At 41.2% G+C, this 25,467-nt stretch overlaps 1 protein-coding gene across 1 annotated transcript; it reads right to left on the bottom strand.

Moving 5' to 3' along the window:
- Positions 1-402: 402 nt before the first annotated feature.
- Positions 403-24,793, bottom strand: LOC114563841 (activin receptor type-1). The gene is made up of 12 exons (XM_028590763.1): positions 24,459-24,793; positions 12,002-12,075; positions 11,260-11,514; positions 10,676-10,948; positions 10,202-10,468; positions 8,508-8,713; positions 5,743-5,842; positions 4,281-4,427; positions 3,648-3,923; positions 2,345-2,542; positions 1,620-1,750; positions 403-1,484 (listed from the first exon to the last, which is right to left on the bottom strand). Exons 2-12 carry the CDS (start codon positions 12,066-12,068, stop codon positions 1,350-1,352), a joined length of 2,055 nt encoding a protein of 684 aa, XP_028446564.1. The 5' UTR covers positions 12,069-12,075; positions 24,459-24,793; the 3' UTR covers positions 403-1,349.
- Between the last annotated feature and the right edge of the window lie 674 nt (positions 24,794-25,467).

Here is a 25,467-nt window from a genome sequence, read left to right as displayed (position 1 = left end):
CCTCCACAGCGCTGCGGAGGAAGGTCTGGCTCGTCTACACAACATTCAGGGATGGGAGAACACAATCACAATCGTCATGGGCGGCGCTAAGCATAGACATATATACATGTCTATGGCGCTAAGCACCGGGAAAAGCCACGGGAAGGAACTTGTTTTGGTGAAACTTGTACGTTCAAAAGTTGTTTAAGTCGTGGAACAGAAAACTCAGATTGGACAGATAGTCTAGCTAGTCTCGATTTACCCTGCAGAGATCTAAGGAGCAGTTAACCATTGTCCCCATAAATCGACCAGAGTTTAGAATTCCAACACAAAGAAAATGGAAGGTAACGGACATCTGGCTAAAAGGAGTATAATCCAGCGGAATGTCGGGATTTGGACTAAGACAAATGAGACAAATAAAACTCATTTTTTTCTATTTAATTAAATCACTAATTGATATAAAATGTTAAAAGAAATAAAAAAGGCTGAAGTTTGACTTCATTTACTTGACAATACACGCTTTAAGACAGTATACAGGCTTTACAGGCTTACTTACAGGCCTCTGGAGGAATAGAGTTCGGTATCTAGCAGATATTTTATTTTGTTCTTTTAGCATTTGTCTCTGTAAAGCTGAAGAAACAAAACATAAAACAGGTACAGGTAATTCAATGTAAAATCCATGGTGATATACAAAAGGTTTGCGACAGAGTACCAATAGTTGGACGATATCAACAGAAGAACAGTGCCATCAATGCAGCTGTACAACTAAACGTTATGGGATTGGTGAGATCCCAAGAAACTTGTTCTGACAGCATTGTTAACAGAGGTGCGTGACACAAAAGTAAAACATAACACTGCTCACTGTGATCACTGTTTAAGAAAGTAATGCAGATTAAATTGGCAAGTTCATTTGGCAAGTTGACTTCTTTTCCAAATGAATAAAGTAATGCAAATGAACAATTCGGTACAATTAAAGAGATAAGGTGAAATTGGTAATACGTTCAGACTTTTCAAACTAAAAAAATGCGTCAGACAAAATCTGCAGATCTAATAGAAGCAAGTCTACTCAAATGCCCAGGTAACAGTTTCTTCTTTGAAAAACATTGCGAACAGTCCAGCTCCTATGTCATAAATTGAATAGATATTTTCCTTTTTCCAAGACCATTGGCAGTCTCCGAAATGCCCGGTAAGCCATCTTTGGATGCCAAAATGTGTCCCGCCAAGTGTTAAAATAAATATAGGTTTGTGCCACTATAAGGGCACTGAACCCACCAAGTCTCTTGTCTTGTGAGATTTCTCTAAGGATGGTCCCCCCTCTGGATTTCTTCAAAGACCTTTAAGTACGTCTGCCTCTCCTTCTCGAGGCAGGCTCAAATGTCTGTTTTTATTTTGTCCAGAGAGTTGTCAATCTTTGTGAGAGTCTTTTTGATGCGCAAGGCTGTTAATCTGGCTGAGGGATTCTGATACCAGCACTCCTTCATGAGTTTAGCCATGGAAGTTAAAGTCTGAAAATGAAATGGGAGAAATAAATCAATCGCTCTGTCCCATGTCAAGAATATTATTGAAATGCTTTTATTTCTGGATATCAAAAGCATGCAGACTTGAATGATATACTTCATGATAGTTTGAATATCACTTACAGGGTCTGAAAACCATCTGTTTGGGATGTTGGGCCTTTGCTGATCCACACACACAACTTTCTTCATATCCTCAAAACTGGGATCACTTGGGACCACGTCATGAAAAGGTGGCTTGTAGTCTTCTACGATGCCTACAAGTAGAGCAGAGCACGCAGCAATTCACTTTCAAGGTCACTCAAAAAGTATAAAAAAGTTCTAATGACAAATGACTGACACATAAAGCACAAATTTATGTTATCCTTAACTTGCTCTCAAGTGCAGCCTTGGGACAAAATAGAGATATGCGGTTACTATGTCGGGGGTAAATCAATATATACACAAATAAAGTGTTGCTGAAAGCACAGTTCCTACTATAAAGCGATAAACCCATTTGACAGCCGATGGAAGAAGTAGATTTAATTTCACATAAGATGCCTCTGGCTTCTCCGCAGACCACTTTCAATTTTTCTATCAACAGCAGAGAAGCTTTTCCTTAGTCTGGCTTAAAAGCAATGATTCTGTGTTAATTAAGATTAACATTTATTTATTATTATGAAAATAACCACGCATTTCTATGTTTTTTCTACAAATGTAAAAAGAAAAAAAACAGTAACATCTTTAAAAAACTGCATTACCTACAAGCAGCATATTGTCAAATTTGTTGGAATTGAGAAAAATTATGGATAACAATGAGACAGGACTACAGAGAAGCCAACAGGACCAAGTTGCATAAACCACGCACTGACCATTGCTGACAGTCCTCCTGGCGATCTCCCATAGGACAAGGCCCAGGGCCCAGATGTCCACTCTCTTGTAGGACTCAAAACAGTCCATCTGGATGGAGTCATCGAGCACTTCAGGGGCCATGTAGCGCTTTGTGCCCACTTTAGGGTTGTTCCCCACATCTAACTCGTTGGTGTCTTGAAAATGCATGACCGCCAGACCTAGCATGAAAACACAGAACACTTTAGAGATCCCCTTTCAGACATAAGACGTATGAAAACACTTGCAAAATCATGCTCGTTGATACTTGTCTTAAACTCAGATTAGAGGTGTTCACAGAGAATCTTTTGAACGTGAAAACAGCTTCCTGGTGTCTGAACATACATCATTCTTCACAGTGAAGCTCAAACATCCAGAGAAGTAACAATGAGAAAAACACATTTGAGTTTTTCAGTTTTAAGCTTCCCATCACAGACAACTATAGTGAAGACAAAACACTAGACTCACTCTATCGACTGATTGAAACGCTGAAACACTACTTGTTTGTCCTAAACAGTTCTGTTCCCACAGGAAGTACTCCAACATTAGAAAAACTCGCTTGGGAGACAAACAATTCCTGCCATGTTTTTCGGAACGGTGAAATGCGTCACCTGGAGCAAGATTTATTACATCGAGTCTGTAAACATGTCAAGCCAGTTGCCAGGTTATGGCTTGCACCTGAATTCGTTTTTACTCAAGCATCTGCAAATGGAACATTGGTGTATTAGATCGAGTGGTCCGAGTCCCTCTAAATGTGTTTTTGATTAAGCACCCGGCGGTACATTTAAGCAGTGGTTGTTCTTCCTAAATCAACAACAAATATGGCTAAGCAGAAAGATGGGAGTGGAGTGATAGTACTGCAGATGCATCTCTTAAGCAACACCCATGAACCTTCAGTAGCTTTAAGGTGGTTAAAATGATCTTATGATTAATCAACTTGTTATCAGCTCTTTATTGAAGCCATATTATGTGTACACGGAAGGAAAAACTCAAACCCAAGATTTTGTGTTTTTATAGCTGCACCATTCAATCTCATGTAAATAATATAGTTGTGTTGTGCATCATTTCATACACATTTCCCCCAAATTAAGCCTGACATATTTACTCTGGGATCTCTAGTTTAAATACATCTCTGTGGGATTGATCCTATTCACATCTTGAAAGCAAAACAATCTAAGTTAAACTTTTATAACTATTAGATGAAAAGGAGTGGGGAAATAAATAAATAAATAAATAAATATATAAATAAACAGCGTATTTATGATATAGATCTATCAGTATTCTCACCAAGGTCAGCAATGCAGCACTGTCCATTCTTTTGAACCAATATATTTTTGCTCTTGAGGTCTCGGTGGGCGATTGCCGGTTTGCCCTGAGTGCCGAAGATCTCAACATGGAGGTGTGCCAGGCCGCTCGCGATGGAGAGCGCCATGCGGAGGCAGTTGGATGCATCGAGAGTGCTGAGTTGAAGGTAGTCGTACAAGGAACCCATCTCATGGAAGTGAGTGATCAGCCACAACTGAGTACTGGAGTTCCTTGAGGTCATGTCTGAGGCTATGAAGCCTAAATTGAGAGAAATATTTCAATGTGATTAATAAAAAAAGCTTTGATCAACACACGCACCATAGTATGTAGCCAATGGGACATGTTTGGGCACTACAGTACACCAAATAGCCAGTAAAGGTGAGGTAGAATGGTCTGCACAAGTATTTCTTAAAACAAGAGATAACTATTAAATTACATATAAATACATTTTAAAGCACTAGAGCCTCCTGATCTTTTGTCATATATTGTCTTGCCGTAATCAATCAAATTATGTTCATGCTGGGTTTAATTAGAAATTAGTTATATCACAACACATGGTATGGTACAGTATTCTCACAGCTCGCTGAGCCTATATTCGTGAAATATGGTACGTACCCAGGATGTTCTCATGCCTCAGCAGCACCGTGTTGTAGATCTCAGTCTCTCTAAACCAAGACTTCTCATCTCTGGAGGAGAAGATTTTGACAGCGACACTCTCTCCCTGCCACTGACCCCTCCACACTTCACCGTAACGGCCCTTACCTGGCGGACAAAAACATTGGAAAAATGACCAAACAGCAAACAGAGAAATGGACTCATAAAATAAATCAGCCTGAGGGATGTGTTTTGCTATAAAAACATAACTTGATATTTCTGGTGTTATCTTGTCATCAAATGTCTCTCTTTTGTGTAAAGGTTGCATATAGTGCTAGAATTACCATTATCTACTCTTTGAGCTCATCATCTTTCTGTAATGAGTTTACAGCAGCAACAAACAGTGATAAGGTTCACCATATGCTGGCTGGCCAGTTCCACATAGCAGATAAAGTTAGTGAGTGGCTGATGAAGAAAGTCAAACATTTTGTAGCTACAGACCCAGATATCTTTGTCAGGATTGAACTAAAAGGAAGTATTGGAATTACATTTCTCAGGTGGCCAGAAAATTAATACTAGTAGTAGCTGAGTCTACTTGATATGTAAATAGGCAATGTGGTGGGGTCTGTGAAAATGTCAGCATATTTGGTTGTCCCCTAGTGGCCACAAATGAATGCATGCACATTTGATTTGATTTTCTTAGAGAGTTTGGCTGCAACTACCAATTGCACCAACACAAATGGAGTAGAAGAGGGATAAGTGAACTTATTTCAACATGGGTGACTTAACCCTTAACACTGATAACTATGGCAACAGGCTTGTCAATAGGAAAATAGCTTTGCAGTAGGGGGGAGAATCACCAAAGGCACCGCGATACAATATTAAGATACTTATGTCACGACATGATGCTATTGCGATATTTAACATTGTGCGATATTCATTGCAATTTATTACCTTTTTTCCAACATAAAATGATGTCCCGTAAGAAAAACCCTAACGCAAGATCTGTTTTATCTAAAAAGATAAATTTCTCCAGTTGACCTCACCAGAAAAAACTGCACCATCTAGTGGACTGAGAAGCAACTGATTTTTATTATTCTAGTACCAAAAAGTTGTGCATTAATAAAAAGATCAATACCCGGCGGTGTATCGATACAGTATTGCTATGGAAAATATTGTAATACTATGCTGTATCAACCCCCCCAGTTTGCACTTAACATACTACAACCTTAAAACTCAAATATGTGCAATTTTTGGCCATAGGGGATCTGATTGCTGAACAATCATTCTTGCCCAATTTCAGAATATCCTCCCAGCACTGGCCTGTTTTGCAACCCAAACATTTATTTCAAGCAGATTTATTTCTTGTGGATAAAGTAGTTGTATTGCATGTATTGGTCGGTCCTTGAAGAGCTAGAGGCCTTACAAATGAAGGCAGGAAAGAGATTTTTAATATGAAAACAGCCTTTAACAGGGAACTTACCCACACACTCATTGAGTGTGATTTGTCGTGCAACAGTTCTCTGAACAAGGAAAGGGAGTCCTGAGCCACTTCCTGACGTGCAGGAATGATCCAGAAGATCCTGGCAAAGAGAAAAACAAAGAGTAAAGTTACATCTGTTTGTTTATATGTGTAAATAACCTAACTGAATGAAAACCTTCCCAAAGGAATCCTGTGGCTCGAGCCTAAGAAATGATGAAATACGTAGCATCTGCGACTCAGATGGAGACTAATACAACCGGCCGCCTTTGATGTGGCACCCAGGTCGGATGGAGGGTGGCAAGCAGTGCGTGTACCAGGATTTTGTGTGTTTGTGTTTGTGTGTGTGGCCGTGGGTGTGTCTGTGCTGGAGGTGCAGAGTGCCCCCTGCTGAGTAAACAACAGAAGTTCCACCCCCTCCCTGGTGACTGGTGTGAGTGCTGGAGATTTTTATCTAAGCAAGGGCCAGACTCCAAAACATGCGCAATGCTGCTCAGCCTTTTATTTTTGTCTCAGCCATAAGACATGCAGCATCCTGGTGCTGACACAGGAGGGCAGTGTGCAGCAACAGAGCCGGCAGCTGCTGAGCAAAACAAAACAAACGACTAAACTGGGGAGGGAGGATGAGGATTGAAAACAACAGAAAAGAGTGATGCCTCAGATAAACAGATGCATAATGCAAGAGCTGCCTGAGAGACAATTTGGAATCACAACACAGGAATGCAAGACAGAGGCCATAAAATGAATGACGAGTTGCTCTGCCGAGAGGTTAAATCCCTCTCTTTGGTATAGGAGGATTGTTTTTAGGGGAGTATATTTGGGTCAGGTCGTTAAGCAGCAGAATGCAATCAGAACGATGCAATATCATCATAATCAGATACGACTTTTGGGCAGCAGGCTGCAGAGGGACAAGCACATGTGTTTCAGTCCGATTTGCTTTTCACAGCCATTTCATATTTAAGCTTTCCATTGCCAAGTGGATTGATGGACTTCGGAAATAGTTAGAAAGAGAGCCAAAATCAACACACACACACACACACACACACACACACACACACACACACACACACACACACACACACACACACACACACACACACACACACACACACACACACACACACACACACACACACACACACACACACACAAATTGGATAATCTGGGCTTTGAACAGTTAAACCTGCTTATAAAAAGAGATTATATGTTCCATGACAGCAACCTATGTAAAATAAATACTTTCAATAAAAATAAAGTGTACTAATGTGTCTTTATGTACCTCAACATATGCTTTTGTGAGTATATAGAATCACAAAATGGACGGTAACAGTTGTGTACTTTGTTAGGGCACAAGCTAGACTGTGAGCAATTTCTGCTGAACTTGAATACACAGTGTGCAAGTCCGTGAATATGCTGGGTTGTCTTTCAGACTAAACGCTAACCACAGGACTCCACCTAAACTCTGGATCAGTTTACTGGCCCTCAAAACATAAACCACTCTGCAGAAAACTTACAATCCACAGTTGAGTGGAGAGAAAATAAATAGCAAAAGATATTCCTCTAACAGACTGGAAAAGTGACTGAGAAGATTCACAAACACACACACTTCATGAATATGTACCCACTATGCATCGTTTTAAATGTTTTTACATACAAATTACCAAATACTCTTGAGATTATGATGTGGAAAGTACACAAAGTTCAGAAGGGTTAGTCTCCACTGCTGAATTTAATCATTTTTGGAGAGAGACCTTGCACATGTTGACCTAACAACAACACTAAGCACTGTAATATATTAAAGCTTAAACTGTATGTTTATGAACCAAACCATTGTGTCTATTGTATATTATCTTGTGGTGAATAGTCAAAATGTGTACACCGAAGATGCGGAAGTCCCCTCTAATCCAACAGGGTTTTAACTCATCAGCTGAATCCCAAATTAGTTATTACAAAACATAATTTTAGAAGGGGGTTTCCATCTCTGTTGTTGGTATACATTTGCACTTCTTTAAAAGATTTTAAATCTGCTATTACTCTCAAAATGATGAATAGGTCTTTAAATATCGGAACTCACGCAAGACAACAACTTAATCTAAAAAAAAATTGTTTTCTGGTGCTGTAAAATGTTTGTTTACATTGGTAGAGTATTTAAGAACAGCAAACAGACCTAAAGTTTTAATTCTGCTCAACTGAGAAATGTACAAAGGTTCAAATCCATATTAAATTGTACTGTACATCTGAAAATATTTATAACATACATTTATGGTAAATAGCTAAGTACTTTCAAAAAGCTTTTATACCGATCTTGATTCAAGTGATTTAATATTATATAATCTTTTACCGAGCCCTGAACTGATATGCATTTTCTTACATAATACAGCTGGGCTCACAGTGCACATTTCAAATACATCAAGACAGTACAACCAACATAGTTTAGGTATCGATTCTTCCCATAGTTTCCTTCCAAAGTGCTTAATGACATTGGCTGTTTTAAACTAAATCTGTTAACTCAGAAATAGAGTCTCTGCAAAGTTTTATTTACTAATTCAAACTTCTTTCACACAGCAGACGTTCTGTGCCTCACTAGAGGTCAATTTATAACACCTACAGTGTAGCATAGAGAGAAGACGTGGGTTAAAATAAAGGACTGGAACTGAATTTAATATTCATATACCAGTCAATTAAATATGCCTTGATCAGCTCTTGTACCAGTCAGTCATTCTAATGAGCTTGGGAGTTAGCCTCCTAAATGCTATCCACCTACTCACCGCCAGTGTGCTCTCCCCCACGTTGGATGCTATAAGGCCATCAATAGTTCCATATTCAGCATCTCGCGATGTTAGTCTCTCCATATGGTTGGTGTGGATGCGTCTGAACACCAGGATAGCGATAGCAGAGAGGATGATGAGGACGATGATGGGCGCCATGATGACGATAGCCAGTGTGGTCACACTGTAGCTGGATATCTCATCAGCTGTGAGGGGAAAGAAACATTGACAATGTGAGATTTCTTCAGACTATCAGGTCATCCTTTTGGACATTCTTTAGAACACAAAATAAAGCTTGATTTGCATCTGTCAGAAGACGGAGTGCTTGAGTAAACAACAGATGGGAGCGTCCAATGGAACTTAACAGCGATATAAGAGGAGATGATTATAACTATGTACAGAGAGGGAAAACTCTTCTTTGCTGTGGCTTTTTTTCTGACTGGACCACACATACTGACAGAAATCATAGGTTTGCAGCACTCTGCAGACTAACTGAAAAAACAGTTAAGGGTGGGGGTGCACACAGACCACATATGCGCATGAGCATTCACGCTCTCACTCACACACACAGACAGACAATTGACCACCATTCACACTTTCCAAACATTCCAAGGGAAAGACTGCTCAGCTCTGCCTGCAGCACAGACAATGACCCCCTTTTCTCAACTTGAATAATGAACCATTTCTCCCAAATACACGTAGCTAGCAACACGTTGTAGGAACTCATAGACTTGAACCAAACACATGGGCAGGGATGCATTTAGCTAGACTTGTATTGTGGCAACATAAGACAGTGGAAGTTTGCAACATGGACATGTCAATGGTTATTATTGGGTAAACTGCACCCAAGTCAGTCAGTGTATGTGTATATTTATATATTCACTTTTTTTTTTTTTTTTTATACAAACTCATATCTGTACAGAGTAGTCAAATGTTTATGTTGACCTTGTTCAGCTCTGTTGTCCGTGTTTTTAGCGTATGTCTATTCCTGTGTATGTACTTTGAGAGCAGCAAAAAGCCGGAGTCATTCCTTGTATGTGTTCACACTTACTTGGCCATTAAAACTGATTCTGAGGTTAACACAAATATTTCCAATTTGCAGAATTGTATTTATCTCTGATCTAATCAAATGCATAACCAAAGGATACAGCTAAGGTATTTAGGTATACATGTTTATCTATAAAATATACAGTAAAGGTGAAAGAAACACAGGGCAACAACAGCTATGTGTATGGATGCCTGCCTCTCCTTAATTCCCAGATGGCTTCACCCTCTGGGCTTTTGTCAGCCAACTCTGACGGCCTCTGAGAGGACAGAGGGTAAGTGGACCATGACTAAATAATATTCAAAACTTTTGGTTGCCACTGGTTCCCCCATTTCTGTTTCATAGGGTGCCAGGAGTGTGACCACACAGAGGTGTAACTCGTGGCCAAACGAAACCATCCGGAACAGCCCTGGCACACAGTTTCACAGCCGATGACGTATACCTCTCAGTGGAGAATTTTATTTTGTCTAAAACATTAATAGCTAACTCACATGGTTCCTATTCTGAATAGATGAAAGCTAGACAGCACTTTGTCTGGAACGGGTTTAGCAATTTGGTTAGGACACAGTTTAAGGCTGAAATCAACAGATGGAGCATCTTTAATAGAAAAGGTACAGAACACTGCATTCTGGGTAGTATAGTACTGTACCTTTGACAGGTAGCTTCACAGTGCTGTTCATGTTGCACAGGTGGCCATGGCAGCACTCCACAATCTGGTCTCTGGAGGGTGGAGTCTTGCAGGTCAATGTGCTCTGCTCATAGACCTTAAAGCAGCCTTTCTGGTACACCTGGGAGCCGGCGCTGACTGTCAGAGATGAAAAACACTGGTGGCCCATGCAGCGATTTCCTGTTACACATGAGCTGCCCTCACACACACACTGATGCTCCTCTTTGATCAGAGGCTTTACTTCCTCCTCTGCAAAGGATTCCAGAAAAGAAGACATGGCTTGTAAATAATTGAATATTCAAAAAGAAATCATTAAAGCTATTCCTGAATTACTTTAGTGGTGTTATACAAATCAAAATTCAAGTTTTGTCATAAAAAATAAAAATTGTTGTGAGTGACATAAGGTCTATGTTGAATGGCAGCCAAGAGAAATGTGTACAATGTGTACAAAGTCACCTTTCCCTGGAGCCTGCACACTGACGTTCATGTTACACAGATGGCCCTGGCAGCACTTGACAACATGGGCCGATGAGGGTGGCATGGCACAGGTGGCTCTGCCCTCCGTGTCGTCCCTCAGGCATCCCTTCTGTTGGACTGCCACCCCATCAATCATCTTCAGAGAGGAGAAACACTGCTGGCCTCCACAGCGATGGTCACGCTCACACACGCCACCCTCGCACACACACTCCTGGTCTCTGAGGGCTGGTCTGCCAGCAGACATTTCTATATCTGATAAGAGGAAATAGAGATATGGGGAAACCCATTAGAGCAATACCATTAGTAGCCCATTAAATTAAATGGCATTCACTCAGATCAGAAAACATGAAAATGTATCTCTGTTGGCTGGCTGAACAGACCAATCAAGTAAGTTTAAATGTAAGAGTTTTGACATAAAATAAATGACACTTTTTTCATATTTTAAAAAGACTAAATGGAAGACTTCAGGTAAGGGATTTGTTTCAATGGCATTGATAATGAATGTTTTTACAGAAGTTTAGGCCAAATATTTTTCACACAGTGTTACGATGCAAACACCTCACCTTTCACTGGTGACTGCAAGGAGACGTTCATGTTACACAAATCTCCATAGCAGCACTCTACAACCAGCTCAGGAGTTGGCGGGCTTCCGCATTGTGAGGACCCTTCCTCTTTACCCACAATGCAGCCCTTTTGAAAGACCGATGTCCCGTTCAGTATGGTGAGGGAGGTGAAGCACTGCTGGCCAAAACACCGGTCCCCATTGCTGCAGGACGCTCCATCACACAAACATTCAGAGTGTCTCGCACTGATATCACCTACAAACATAGAAAAAACTATTATGGAACAGGTCAGAATTCATTGGAAATAGACTGAGAGCTTCTGCAAAGGAGGACTTAAATCTCTAATATGCTCCCAAATGTTTTGTGACAATAGATGATCAGCGCTTATCCCTCTGATGCATGTATATCTATTCTAAGTACTGGGACAAGTCTGGATTGCCACACAAAAAAAGCTCCTCTTTCCACTGCATTCCTCCGCCACTGCAGCAGTTTAAAATAACACTGTGAGACAGCAGATGAGAGGGAGACAGACTGGGGAGGGGTAGTGAAAGGGGAAAAAAATTGTGATTTTTTGGTCTATGCATGTAAGAGACTTGAGGGGTACAGATAAAGGCAGAGAGGCTAAAGGATTGTGTTTATGTTTAACCAGAGTAAAAGAACAGGCAAAAAGAGACATCTGGTACACACCCTTCCAGCTATTGCATGTACTTGGGACAGCTGTGTTTTGTGTCAAGACACTTACCTTCCAAGCTAGAACAGGGAAGGACCAGGACGATCAAAACCAAAAGAAACATGTCCCCAACCGTCATCGTAGACCTAGAGAGAAAAAAATAAGAAAAACATATAAATGACGGCTGCACTCCAATGCATATGTATTTTGCCGGCCAAACAGGGGGCTGATATTATATTCAAAGCAAAGGATGCCGATATTTATACGGAAGAAAGAGAATACATTTGGTATTTTTTATAAAACATCTTTCTGGACACCATTCAGCGAGACGGACATAAGACCAAGAGAGACAGGCAGATGACAACAGGATTTGCTGTCAACCTAAGAGTATTAGAGTGAGCAATTTTACGCAGGGAGACCTTTTCTTGTTTTCAGAAAAAGAGTCAACACCAAGTTTAAAATGCTCAAGTAAAGTGGGTCTCATGCCTTCCTGTTGTCCTGGCAACAAGGCATTGAGTGGCAAGCAATGGGGAGACTGGTGCTTTCCTATTGGCTGCCTCCGTGCGTGCGTGTGTGTGCGTGCGTGTGCGTGAGTGAGTGCGTGAGGGGGGGGTGTGTGTGTGTGTGTGTGTGTGTGTGTGTGTTGGAGGGACAGGCTGCTTGGCAGTGAGGGGAGAGGAGCAGACAGACGAGAGACGAGGAGGAGGAGGAGGAGAAAGAGGAGAGGAGCACAGCGGGGAGAATGAGTGTGGGTGCCCAAATACTATCGTTTAGAGACCTGGAGACAGTCTAATCCTTCAATATTTAATGTGTCTGTAGAAGCGTCATACGCCGTGCAGTTTGTTTGTTTGTTTTATCCATTGACAGATTTGTATTAGACCACCAGTTTAACTATAACTATGAACACAAGGGAAACCCCCCCCCCCGCTACCCATTTTATAAAGATGATATTTGAGTTTTGTGGAGACATCATAGCCTGCAGCGTGCCCTGTTTATGCCATACTAAGCACCAGCGCCGTTATCTTGGAAGCATGTGTGTCTGCGCCTGAGTGCATCTGTACCACTGATAAACACCCCAGTGCCCCCCTTACCTCCATCCCCTCCAAGCCTTTGTGCCCGTCTCCCAGACATAAATGATTAAGCACGTAATGTTAGCATTAGCCCAACGGCGGCGTCTGTACGGGCCGCTCACACACAGACCACATGCTGCTCCTTTAATCAGAGCACAAAACAGAGGCTGCCACACAGAGATAATCAGGAGCTTCGTCTGCTCCCTTTGGACCAGGGGAGCGTGGAGCAGCATTGGGGGCAGGGAACGGGCAGGAGGACATGAAGAGGCAAAGGAGGTAAAGCCAGGGGGCATCTGAGGGACAGTGGGTCAGAGAAAGACAGAGAACAGGGCTGAGCGACATGTGGGCTGAAACAGTGAGGTAGGCAAAAGAGAGGGAGAACTGGGACAAGGAGGTGTCTGGTGTCAGCGCCCAGAGGGACAGTGGGAAGAAGGACACCATGCTGGTGGGGTACGGTCGGCTGGGCTACGGTGAAGCCAGGGGGCCGGGGGAAACAAGATAAAGAGATAAGCAGAGAAGTAAAAGACAACAGTCTGGAACACACACACAAGAGCCAAAAAAAAGTGATTCTGTCTGACTGGTTATCTTGATATTGACTCATATATCCCTCATGTAGAAGGACAATAAAGAGCATATCCTGAGTCATATGCTGCCGACAGATCAATAACTCACCTCAATTAACTAAGTAGAGCATGTCACGAGACTATTTAAAGGCCTCAATTAGCGTAGGTAAATAATTAGCTGCATTTTTGTTTACATTTACTGCTGAAAGACCCTCGACGGGGCACTAAAATGATCTGTCTCAGTTCATCTCTCCCACGCAGACACTTTGTCTTAAATAAGCTATGATAAGCAGTGAGCCAGACGCTGCAGACCAAGTTGCTAAGTGGTCCTGTTATGCATTTGTCGTTATGTACACAGCAAATATTTCAGTCTGTGCACTGCAAAACCTTAGGGCCTTTTGCCTGATGTCCAACATGTGTTTATGTATCCACTTTGCACACATGCATTACTATCTACACAGTTTGTTTTGCAAAAGCACAGTGAACACACACACTACTCCACATCTATCCACACATGAGGCATAGCTAGCTGGTAACATATCATCAAGCCAGCTAACAGCTTTGCGTGATGTATACACACCCAGGACTAGTCCTGATATTGGAAACCTCAGAAGGGAGTCTTGGAAAGGAGAGAGGCAGGGCAAGCATCTGCAATACCGATTGCGATCTGAGCAGACAACTTTATGGTGCTATGTGTATGTGGGTGTGTGTGTGTGTGTGTGTGTGTGTGTGTGAAGCTCTCTATCCCTGCATATTGAATTCTCTGGCAGTGTTCTGTGTGTTCATAGAGCTGACATCCTGCCCCCCCCCCCCCCCCCCCCCCACATCTGTCTCAACCCCCTTCTTTCCATTTATTCCCTTTTCCTATATCCTCTGTGGTTTTGTAATAGGAAACTAGTATAAATACCACATGAGAAAATATATCTAAAGTTATAATTACAATGTTTACTGCTGTTGGAACTAATGCTATAATGGGTCTTACTAAATTATAATGCAGGGAAATATTTTATACAAGCTTAAAAAGGTGGCTAAATGTTATTTCACACAACTGTGAGTAAGTCATTTGTTATACAATGCATTATGATGATTCCTTCTCTTTTACTTCCTTTCTGTGAAAGGTCAGGCAGTTAATACTGGTTAGGTGTCTTGAGCTCATGTTTTGCAGTGGTAGAAAGTAAATCAAGTACTGTACTTAAGTACGAAAGCACAATGTTAAAGTACTTGTATTTTACGTATTTCCACTTTAAGCTAGTTCAAATGTAGTTTTATTCCACTACATTTCACGGGGAAATACTGTGCCTTTTACTTTGCAGTTACTAGTTACTTTGCAGATTGATGTTTTACATACAAAACATGTGATCATCTTTTCAATGCAGTGCACTGTTAAGGATTTAACTAACCAAGTGTATAGAAAGTAGGTAGAAACAGCTCCACCTCAACCAAGCTGTGACATTCAAAGGCTACCTACACATTAAGGCATTAGTAGTAATAATAATGTACTGTATGAAAGGGGTCATTCTGCATAATCTGTACCTTTACTTTTTACGTATTTTTAGCATGGGGCGTAGCACAAGATTATGGGCCCTATGCATAGGCAGTCCTGATGGGCCCCCATGTTCCTCAACCACCCCCCCAAAAGAAAATCAATCAGATCTTATCATCTTTCTCTATGAAGGATACATTTGATATTAACCTCTTTTCCTAAGTGTAACCTAATATAATAAAACACACTAAGATGTTAGTGTTACTTAACACCTTTCAGTCAAAACGGCTAAACATGGTTTGCTTTAATAAGCTCACCTCGTCTCAAATCCAAAGAGGAGGATGAGGGGTCTGTTGCTACTCCACTCCCTGGTGTGACAGTTTCTGAAATTGAGGGCCATGTGTTTCACAACATTAAAGATCTGCTTCTACTAAATCTGACATAACTATAATGTTGACATGATATGCATCTACCGATGAGCTACCAAGCTACCGATGACACTGATTAGCCTATTATTGCTAATTATAGACATTATAGCCTATTCATTTTAAATTAAACATGTTTCAAATTAGGCTATTATAATGGTGTGTTGTATGCAAACAGCATTGTTAGTATAGTTTATTTATTTAGCCTTTATCTCAGATAACATGTATAACCAAATTATAATTTAAAAGTGTATTTTCTGCTCTTTCAATGGGTTGTCTCAGTCCGTCTTTAGCACTAGCGGTCACGGAGATATTCAAGCAGTTTAGCACCATGGGTTTTGTTTTCTAGTTTGTGCTCACCTTTCTTTGAAAAGAAGTCAGTTATCAATTGTTTCCCCTCATTTTGTTTTCTCTCCTCCTTTTCTTTCTTTTTTGGTAACCTGATTTGGCTTTCTTTGAGAAAGACATTTCTACAGCAGAATTTTGCGCTCCACCAGATGCTCAACTGAACTAACTAACAAAATGCGTGCAGATGGACTAAACCATTTGGCGCATTAGCAAGGGGTGGGTGTGATACAATACACTAACTTTACATTTCATCTGACATGCATTATGAAATTTAATTAGGAAATGAAAATATCTAGGTAAAATAAAATATATTCCAGACTTTTTAAGGGCCCTCTCTCCCCTTGGGCCCTGGTAATCAGTATTGGTTTTACCCCCAGTCCGACGCCCCTGGATTTACACGTTTACCATAGCAAATAATCTAAATGCTTTTCCCACCACAGGTATTTTGTATGATGATATCAATGCCTCTTGGATGCGTAAGCACTGACCTTGCACATGGGAATACAAAAACCACATTGAGTTCAACACAAGGTAGCCAAAGTGTGTACAACCCAGAGAAAAATAATTGAAATAGACTTGCCCAGTGAAAAGTATGTTAGGGCTGACTCCCGCTGAGTGCTGCTGGAGGGACTTGAAAGTGATCCTACATATCAAGGCTCCCGCTTTATGACGCCACATTTCCTTCCCAGACTCTTTCCAGTGATCCCACTCCAGAGGACTATCTTGATAAGCACTTCTCTAAAGATTTTGAGCAGAGCTTAATGTGATTAGATGGACATGATTAAACATGCCACTCAAATGCTGCGATTGGTACAACTGAACCCAAAGAGGAGCATGTAGGCACTTATGATAATTTAAATACATGCAAGGAGTTGGTACACATTCCCACTTAAAAGACTACATCTTCAAGTGCCATTTTAAACCTTATATTTTATTACTATTTGTTGTTTCTAGGGGACATTTTAAAACTGAATGTTGTTATAGCTTTCAACAACAACACATTTTTTTATTCCGGTCAAGACGAAGGAGAGAATGACAAAACACTGCTTTGTCTGATGAGCATGGTGTATCACTGAGGTTGAGGAGGGAGGAGGCTGGAAGCCCTGCAGGAGCTGCTGAGTCATCATGCTGGCAAAGAGTGAGACGAGAGGTGGAATCTGTGTCTGAGCTGGCAGGCTGGCACAGTTACCATGGCACAAATAGCCCGTGCACCGAGGAAACTGCAGCAAACTGCGGGACAGCGAGGGAAGAAACAGGCAAAGACTGGGGCAATGCGGCGCCTGCTGTTCGTGTTCGTGTCCCTGTCCCCGTCCCAGACAGCCAAAGTGCCAGCATGCCATCAGGGACACACAGATGGTTCGCTCCTAGGTGAATGTGGGTGTAACACAGACCTGGGGGCGAAAGTCGTCGTCTTTGCTGCAGCCCACATTCATATTCACACTACAGCTCAGCAAATCAACACATTCACCTCAGTCTAAAAAACATTCTCTGCCTACAGTCAAATACAAAACTTGGGATGACTAAAACTTAACTGAAAGAATATACGACCTTAACTTTTTAGTAGGGTATGAGGGAATACACACTTGATACAGCGGTACTTTTAAGCTGTGTAGTATATAAGATAACAATGAATGTTGTCTAAAAAAGAAGAAGGGTACATACTAATGATTTGAACATCAGAGTTTGATTTTAAAAAAAGTATCAGGGGGACAACCTGAAGAAAACTGCATTCAAAAAGTCAAGCACTACATATCAAAGTGCCAACACTTTGCATAAAGCGCAATGGTAATGGTTAACCAATTTAGGACAGATTTGATGGGCATTGTCATCTTGCGGAAGGCTTGTAGTGAAGTTGGCTTAAGGCCCCTACACACTGTGTGAAATTGGCAATCTTGCAGGTTCATCACATGTCACACTGTGCAAGATGGTCTAATACAATCTTGGTCCCAAATCTGTGTCAGGCTGTACAATATCAATTTTGAGTGTGCAATGAATGAGAATGTAGGACTATAGAAAAAAAGCAGAAACATCATGAAGTCAAATCATCCATTCTGCAATGCCCTTGAGCTTTGGAAATGCAGCAGAACAATAAGCAAGGTTTGGCCTTAATTCATTTGTAATTCCATACAGTATTATGAGTGGTTGGTTTGTAGACTTGTAGCTCATAACTGGGGTCACATTGTGAGAATTTGGTCCTAAATTTCTGAAACTGCTGTCCGAATTTTGACACAGGTGGAGGTGTTGTTTTTACGGTCAACTTTTGTCAGGAACAGTCCAAAATTGTGCAGTGTGTAGGTGTCTTTAGACCAAGCACCCACACTAAAAAATAGGATGGCAGTCGATTTTCCATCATCTGCATCATTATAGCAGCAGGATCAGCCAATATTACGACAGATATTATGCTTGATAATGAGAAATATTCTCTGACAAAATAACATCAAGTGAGCAGCTGGTTTGAGTGATGAAGAATTTAGCCATGGGATCACTACTTTATAATTCATTTCAGCATAATTCTGGTCCAACTGGGCTTTAATCTGCATGCTAGTAGAGCACAAAATACAAACAAAATAGGAACCAGCTCACTGGAAGCAAAAGTGGCCAAACACACCTTTAAATATTGAATAGCTGGAAATGCTGGCCTTAATGTTAAATGAGGTTAGGACAAAACCAGCAGAGTAGGGTACAAAGTACAATATGTTGGTATTGAAACTAAACTCAGGTGTTATACTGGCAGCTGTATTGAAATTGAGCTCAATGCGGTGCTGTGACTTTGTCTGGCAGAACTGTCAAACCTAGGTGGGCCCCCTCTTGATATTCTGTATCATACACTGAGGGAGGATGTGAAAGGCGTATGGTTCTGTTGACTACAAAGCAAAGCTCATTAACCTTTGGAAACACCTCGCTGGCCAAGGGGCTCATCAAATGTGGAGATGAAAGAGTAACTGCTGTGGCCCCTTGGAAGAGCTTGTGGAATCTGCAGTGCCCCATCAGGTCGAGCCAGGCTCCATCTCTCAGGGCCCAACAGTATATCAGCAGCTGCCTCCTTTCACAGTGTGAGGAATGTAATCAAATGCAAATGCCCCCCCCTGCGTATGTTCAATACTCACTCACACATTCATTGTAGTGGGATTCAACAGCATAGCAGGTTTTTGTTCCTTGGATACAGTGTAACACACACACACACACACACACACACACACACACACACACACACACACACACACACACACACACACACACACACACAGTAATCAGAGACAATTGTTGCCCTTTCTTCCTGCTGTGGTCCAACCCTACCTTCCACCTCTGCACCCACTGACACACTCCCAATCACAAAAAAAGAGGAGCATTTTGATACACTTTTGTTTCTAATTCATGACACAATTTGATTTGTTTAGACGCAGCACCACAGGGCAATAGTTGTGAGGGTGACCGAGGACAACTGAAGACAAAGGGTAGGTCTGGGAGGGTCTAACATACAGGCAATGCAGACATCAGATGTTCAAGTTCTGCAGACACAACATCACATTTGTACGCAGTCATATTAGGTTTCGCGTTTCCGCAAGTTTTATTATGGTTTTGTGCTGCGTGACGTCTCGTGAGACACAACTTGGAAGACTTACCAGCATTGTGAAGACACTATCAACAAGTCTTCTACGCAACGGTAACTATAGCAATTAGGCATTCATTTTCACACCGCCATCAAAACTTCTGAAACAGCCAATTCAAACACCATCTTTATGGCCCTCAGCTATGTTTGCCAACGGAGGAATGCACAAACACTCTCCCTCCAAACGACCATCTCACAAAGTTCACTGCTCTGGGGCAATACTATTCTCAAAAGGACACCTTGATTTGTATCACGGTACACTCTTTAAACACATTTTCCTTCACACCAAATCACACCAACGAGCTGGCGTACAGCTAAGTCCGAGCACAGGGAATTTTTTTGTCTTGATTGATTCTGCCTGGCAAAGCTGAGCTCCGAGGAGTCCGAGGGCTAACGTTATAACCCTCGCTGTGTGACCCCCAAACATCAACCAAACCATTCACCACCGTGATGATAATCACTCAGCAAACAGCTTGCAACAAAACAATGAATCTGCATACAGCACTTTGCTCTGTAGCCACTACATCCTGCTGCCAATGGAGCCTTTATGGCTGGGAGTTTCCTGGTCTTCCGGAAAGAGAAAAGACTTCTAGGGAAAAAGACCAGTAGTAGTAGGCAGTTTCTAAGCTTTAAAAGTCAGAAATGGGAAATGAAGATCGAAGTGATTAGTGCTGGCAGGGCTGGGTGGTACATTTTCAGTGGAATTGAATCGTGATGATGGCGTTAATAAGTCAAAACTAATTCTGATCAAATCAATAGGTCGATTCATTGATTAATTCGATTACAGAAATGTTATAATCGTTGCTGCCTTTTCATGAGGAAAACTCCCAAAAATGTATTTACTTCAGCTTCTAAAATGTCAATTTATTTTTTTAAACCCTAAACTACCTAATTGATTAAGTGAGAAAATAGCATAATCGTCACATAAACTGATAATGACCATAATTGTTAGCAGCCTTAGATTTTGCATGAGTGCAATTGCCATAATATAATATATGTAAATGCAGATATCACAAAAATATTCCTATAATATTGTGATATTGATTTCAGCCAACTGCCCAGCCCTACTTGCTTGCCAAAACTGATTACTTACTTAAACATAACAAATGGCCCATTTGGCTCAAACATGGGGAATGGACTGGACTAATTTAAGCAAGCCCCATAAATGTGATGCTGAAGTACTACCATCATAACAGAACTACCTCAGTTTACGACCCCATGACCCAAAAATGAAACATAGATTATTCTCAAGTTGTAGACAAAGTGCCCACACCAAATAAGAACCCATGCCTGGGTCAGGGGAATGAGATCAGAGAGAGGGAGTAACTGAAACAAAGGCATAACTTTTCCCACTAACAGCTGAGCGATAAGACAAGAGCACTGAAGCGAGTGAAGGCCTCATAAAATGTGTATTGCAGACGGTCTCCAGTGCAGTCTGGGGTTAGTGTGGAGAAAGAAGAGGAGCCACGAGCACTGCAGATATATATGCGTGTGTGTGTGTGTGTGTGCAGTAGTGTCTTCTCCCTTCTCTGTCTCCACTGGTCCTCATCCCCATTTAAACATTGAATAACAGAAATCAATACGTCTGTGCAGAGCCTCCAGATAAGGAGCTCTGAAACCGAAAACAGGACTAAAATTTGGCACATACACGGGCAGTCTTTTATCTTATTCTCTTTTCTCCTCTAACTTCCTGTGTCATGCTGAAACTGCAGTGCCTGCAAGTCCCAGACAGCTCTTATCATTATGATATGTTTGGGCTACATAAGGCTGATGATTATTAAAAGGCTCAAGGATTTTTTTTGGACTAAAAATAAACACTGCAGACAGAGGGTCCCTTTTAAAAAAGCTGGACAGGAGCATAAAGGAGAGGCAAATTCAACCCACATGCTGTGTTCCTCTGCAGCCTGCTGCCTCATCTGATGCCAGGTTTGTTGCAGTCAGCTTTCTCTTAAGTCAGCATACACACACACACAGGACGTACACATGGCCAAAAGCTGAAGCAAGATAGCTGAAGGTTGCTACTCTGAGCTAGACTTCAAGCCAAATCCTGCCTCCTTTCTATCCTTCAGCCACCGCCTCCCGCCCGCATTCTCTCACACACACACACACTCTTTCTTCCCTAACTCGAGAACCACCTACAAGGAAGAGCGATGAGCCTCAGACTCTTGCTCAGACTTGAAGCAGTCTATCTTGGTCTCATAACTGCAGTTCTCTTGTTAATGACAGACTGTGTAACCTGATTCTCTCTCTCTCTCTCTCTCTCTCTCTCTCTCTCTCTCTCTCTCTCTCTCTCTCTCTCTCTCTCTCTCTCTCTCTCTCTCTCTCTCTCTCTCTCTCTCTCTCTCTCTCTCTCTCTCTCTCTCTCTCTCTCTCTCTCCAGCTGCTTCTGACAGCCAAATTACTGTGCACAGAGAAATGATTGCTATCAGAGGCCTATCCCCCCTAACCCAACAACCCCTACCCATACTCGCCTCAAGCTTTCTAAATGCTCAAACCTCTGTGGGCAAATTATACACTTTATGTCCATCAGAAAGAACCGCTACAGCAGTGCACAGGATATCTGCAGCCAAAGAATTCAGGAGTCATAATGTGGAAATTAAAACTTGAATGAGGCTTGTAGGAGAGGCAAAACTCTCAGATTGTTACCAAAAGCCTATTTTTAATAGCTGTGTTCAAAGTAGTGACGCATTAATGATTACTTTCATTATCAGTTAATCTGACTATTAATTTGATTCATAGTCTATAAAATGTTAGAAAAAGTTTCCCAGGCTCCAAGTTGAAATCTTCACTTCTTTTTTCCTACCAAAGAGGTCAAAACAAAAGCAGGAAATTATCAACATTGGACAAGTTGGAACCAATGTACATTTGACAATTCTCAGCAACTACTCTGACAACTGATTAAATTGGTTTTAAAACAAAATCGCCAAGCATTTTGTGCTTACAACTTCTCAGTTGTCAATATTTGCTTTTTTGTTTTATGTGATAGTAAACTAAATATATTTGGGTTTGGGACTGTTAGTCAGACATAACAATCTAAAGAAGTCACATTTCTGAACTTCTATGATTGATTAATTGACTATATGTTTCAGCGCCAGCTTTTAGCAACCTGTTGGAAGTAAGATAAACTTGTGTAACAACATAAATACCTCCAAGCATCATAAATCAGACACACATAAGGCCTCTTCGAAACCAATGCAAGAAAAACATTAATTCAACATTCCAAGACACCCCAAACCAGTCCTATTGTTGGGAATACATTGTTGGTCATAGAGAGATGGATAACCTCCAATTGGTTGAGGAATAAGTTACCACAGTTGGGCAATTTGAAACAATGACACTGGCCCAAGGCCAATAACATTGTTGTAGACCAAGAGGCGTTGAGAAGGAGGAGAGGACTAATCACAATGACAGGGCGAGCAACCACAATCAGGGCCGGTGCCTGTTAGCTCAGCTGAACAGAACGGGATTCTAAAGATCCACCGGAGTTGAACCATATCTCAGCATCAGACTGCCTGCCGTCTTTTTATCAGACCACTATCAGCCAGACTTCAACGACGCAAGCCACTGAGAACAGCAGGCGCCCACACAGAGGCCAGACTTCAGTGACTGGTCAGCTATGGGGTTACATTCTCCAGATCATCACCCAACCACACAAACACAGCCACTAACTGCCACTAACCATAACAAATCAAATCAACTGTGATTCCTCTAATCCAGTCCTGAAATTCACCAGAACAATTCATGTATTACAGCTTCAACTGGTGGGGGTCATAAGTGTTACAATTTATTCTTAGTGGCTAATCCATATTGATTAAACAATACGCTATCTACACTGGCACTATCACTGCATAATGTATGGTTGTCGGAGTGGCATGCATACATGAAAGTGTGGTCAACTGAATGGTTTAGGCATCACCTTGAATGCATCACACAACTACTAGAACTCGGCCGGGCCGTGTTCAATCACACAGGCTACACAGCTAAAGCAAATGCACAATCAACTGCTCCCCAGACATTTGGGCTACTAGTGAAGAAAGGCCCGATTAGTATGTGGGAAAGTAATTTAGTGAGTGTGAGGATCTAGCACAATGAGTTGATTCTGAGGAAGAACTCTTCAGTGTGAGACATTCCCATTCACACATCTTTTAATCTGCACAATTATCTCTGAATGTTTCCAGCTAGCATTAACACCTCTGTAATGAAGTTTGCACCCTCTCATCAGCAGGTCTACTGTACTTGCTCTACATTTAATTGCCCTGCAATCTTATCACACATTTCCTGTTTGGTCGGATTGTTCCTCAGCAGGGAAACGCATGTCAACAAATACCTGTACAAGAACTATATTGGTGATATTTTAAATGTTTCTCCATATACTCCATTGCAGAGTGTTTCAAAATTAAACCACAGATGCCATGCATTGTCTTCACCAGTGTTTTGGGCTCTTCTCCCCCCTCCAGGGGTGTGATTGTGATGTTAAATGTGCTCAGCATGGGAGGATGAGACACACGATCGAGCAGGAACGACCCTCCCAAAGAATGTTTGCATGACAAAAGAAACTCTTAAAAAAGTCACAACTAGTTGCAATGTAGCGATCTTGATTTGATTGTGACGCAATGGTAGACCCAAGACGGTTTTTTTTTTTTTTTTTGTCTTTTGGCCTAAAGCTCATCACCATTTATCAATAACTAAACAAAAACATCTCTCTGACGTGGTAAATAAAATAAAAAAAAGAATAAGCTATGGTAGGCTACGTAAAGGCTAAATTATATTTATATATGCACGTATTTGTTCACACAACCTGATAAATAATGATATGGTAAAATAAAATGGGTGGCTACAATAACAAAACAGGCCAAGATTTTACGAAGAAAAGCTCCGAGGGATTTCAGTTGTGAGAGAGCACGTCACGAAATCTTATCCTGCAAATAAGCAAACTTCTCCACGTAGCCTACACCGAAATGTATATACTCGTACTAGAATACACACTTTAATAGAGGCCTACATTTTAGGTATGTCATGATTAAGCTTACCTTGCAGGTTATTTTTCAAACTGCTTTATGAGGACTCGGTAAGTGGCGCAGGTCGATCTACTCTGCCATCTCCCGAGAATTCACCGACAATACCCGGTTTGTTTTCCAAAGTCTAAAAAGCAGAGCCTACATGACGCCAACATCATCGTCCGTCGTCAGCTCAGTGAAAGAAAAAAAGTGACAAATTCACGCGATATTTAGGAGAGAGAAAGATAAAGATACATTTTGTAACGTTGTGCCCCTTCACACACGACAACTGTCTGGAGCTTCACAACTCGCACTCCAATCCACGAAGGCAAAAAGCCAGGATTGGAGGAGGAAGTTACCTTGCAACAACTCACTGTTATGCAGCGTTAAGCGAGATCGTAAATACGGGCTCTTCCGGTCACGCGTTCCAAAATAAAACAAATGTAGCGCTTCGTCTTTCTTTAAATGTTATGTTATCCCAAGGGGTAGACGAATGAAGACGCTAATTCATTAATTAGAATTAGTAAAAGTAGAAATATTAAAAAAGATACTCAAGTAGCCTGCATTTAAATTCAAATTCAAAGAACTTTATTTATCCGTTAGGAACTTCATTTGTGTTGAGCATCAGTGCATGTACAGTACCACGAACACAGCATAATCTAACACACACACACACACACACACACACACACACACACACACACGGTTCCATATAGACAAATAGTAAATAGTTACCAATAAATAGTAACCAAAGCATGCAAAGTACAATAGATAAATACATGATAAATAAGCATTAAGCATTAAAAAACAGTTACATAAATTACATTACAATTACATTTACAGTGGCAAAATGTAAGTAGCCTACAAAGCACTGTAAGGTAGAGAATTGTGGTTATTTTATTTCTTAACTTGAGTATTTCCATTTGATCTAGGTGCCTACTCCATTAGGCTACATTTTAGGGAAGAAATATGGTAAGGAGTTTACAGAGTTTACTCTGCTGCATGTATATTTTAAAGTCGTAGTTACTAGTTTAAAAATGAA

This window comes from Perca flavescens, chromosome 11 (assembly GCF_004354835.1).
Source record: "Perca flavescens isolate YP-PL-M2 chromosome 11, PFLA_1.0, whole genome shotgun sequence".
NCBI classification, from domain to species: domain Eukaryota; kingdom Metazoa; phylum Chordata; class Actinopteri; order Perciformes; family Percidae; genus Perca; species Perca flavescens.
The sequence above is the reverse complement of the archived record's forward strand: the minus strand, read 5'-3'. Positions and strand labels throughout refer to the sequence as shown.

Bases quoted from the DNA above. Each gene is read 5' to 3' on its own strand.
- LOC114563841 (XM_028590763.1), bottom strand. From the start codon at position 12,068: ATGACGGTTGGGGACATGTTTCTTTTGGTTTTGATCGTCCTGGTCCTT. The intron at 5,843-8,507 runs GTGAGTAGGTGG...TCTCTTTGCCAG, and splicing joins TGGGGGAGAGCACACTGGCG to GATCTTCTGGATCATTCCTG. The intron at 2,543-3,647 runs GTGAGAATACTG...TTTTCATGCTAG, and splicing joins GTGCTGCATTGCTGACCTTG to GTCTGGCGGTCATGCATTTT.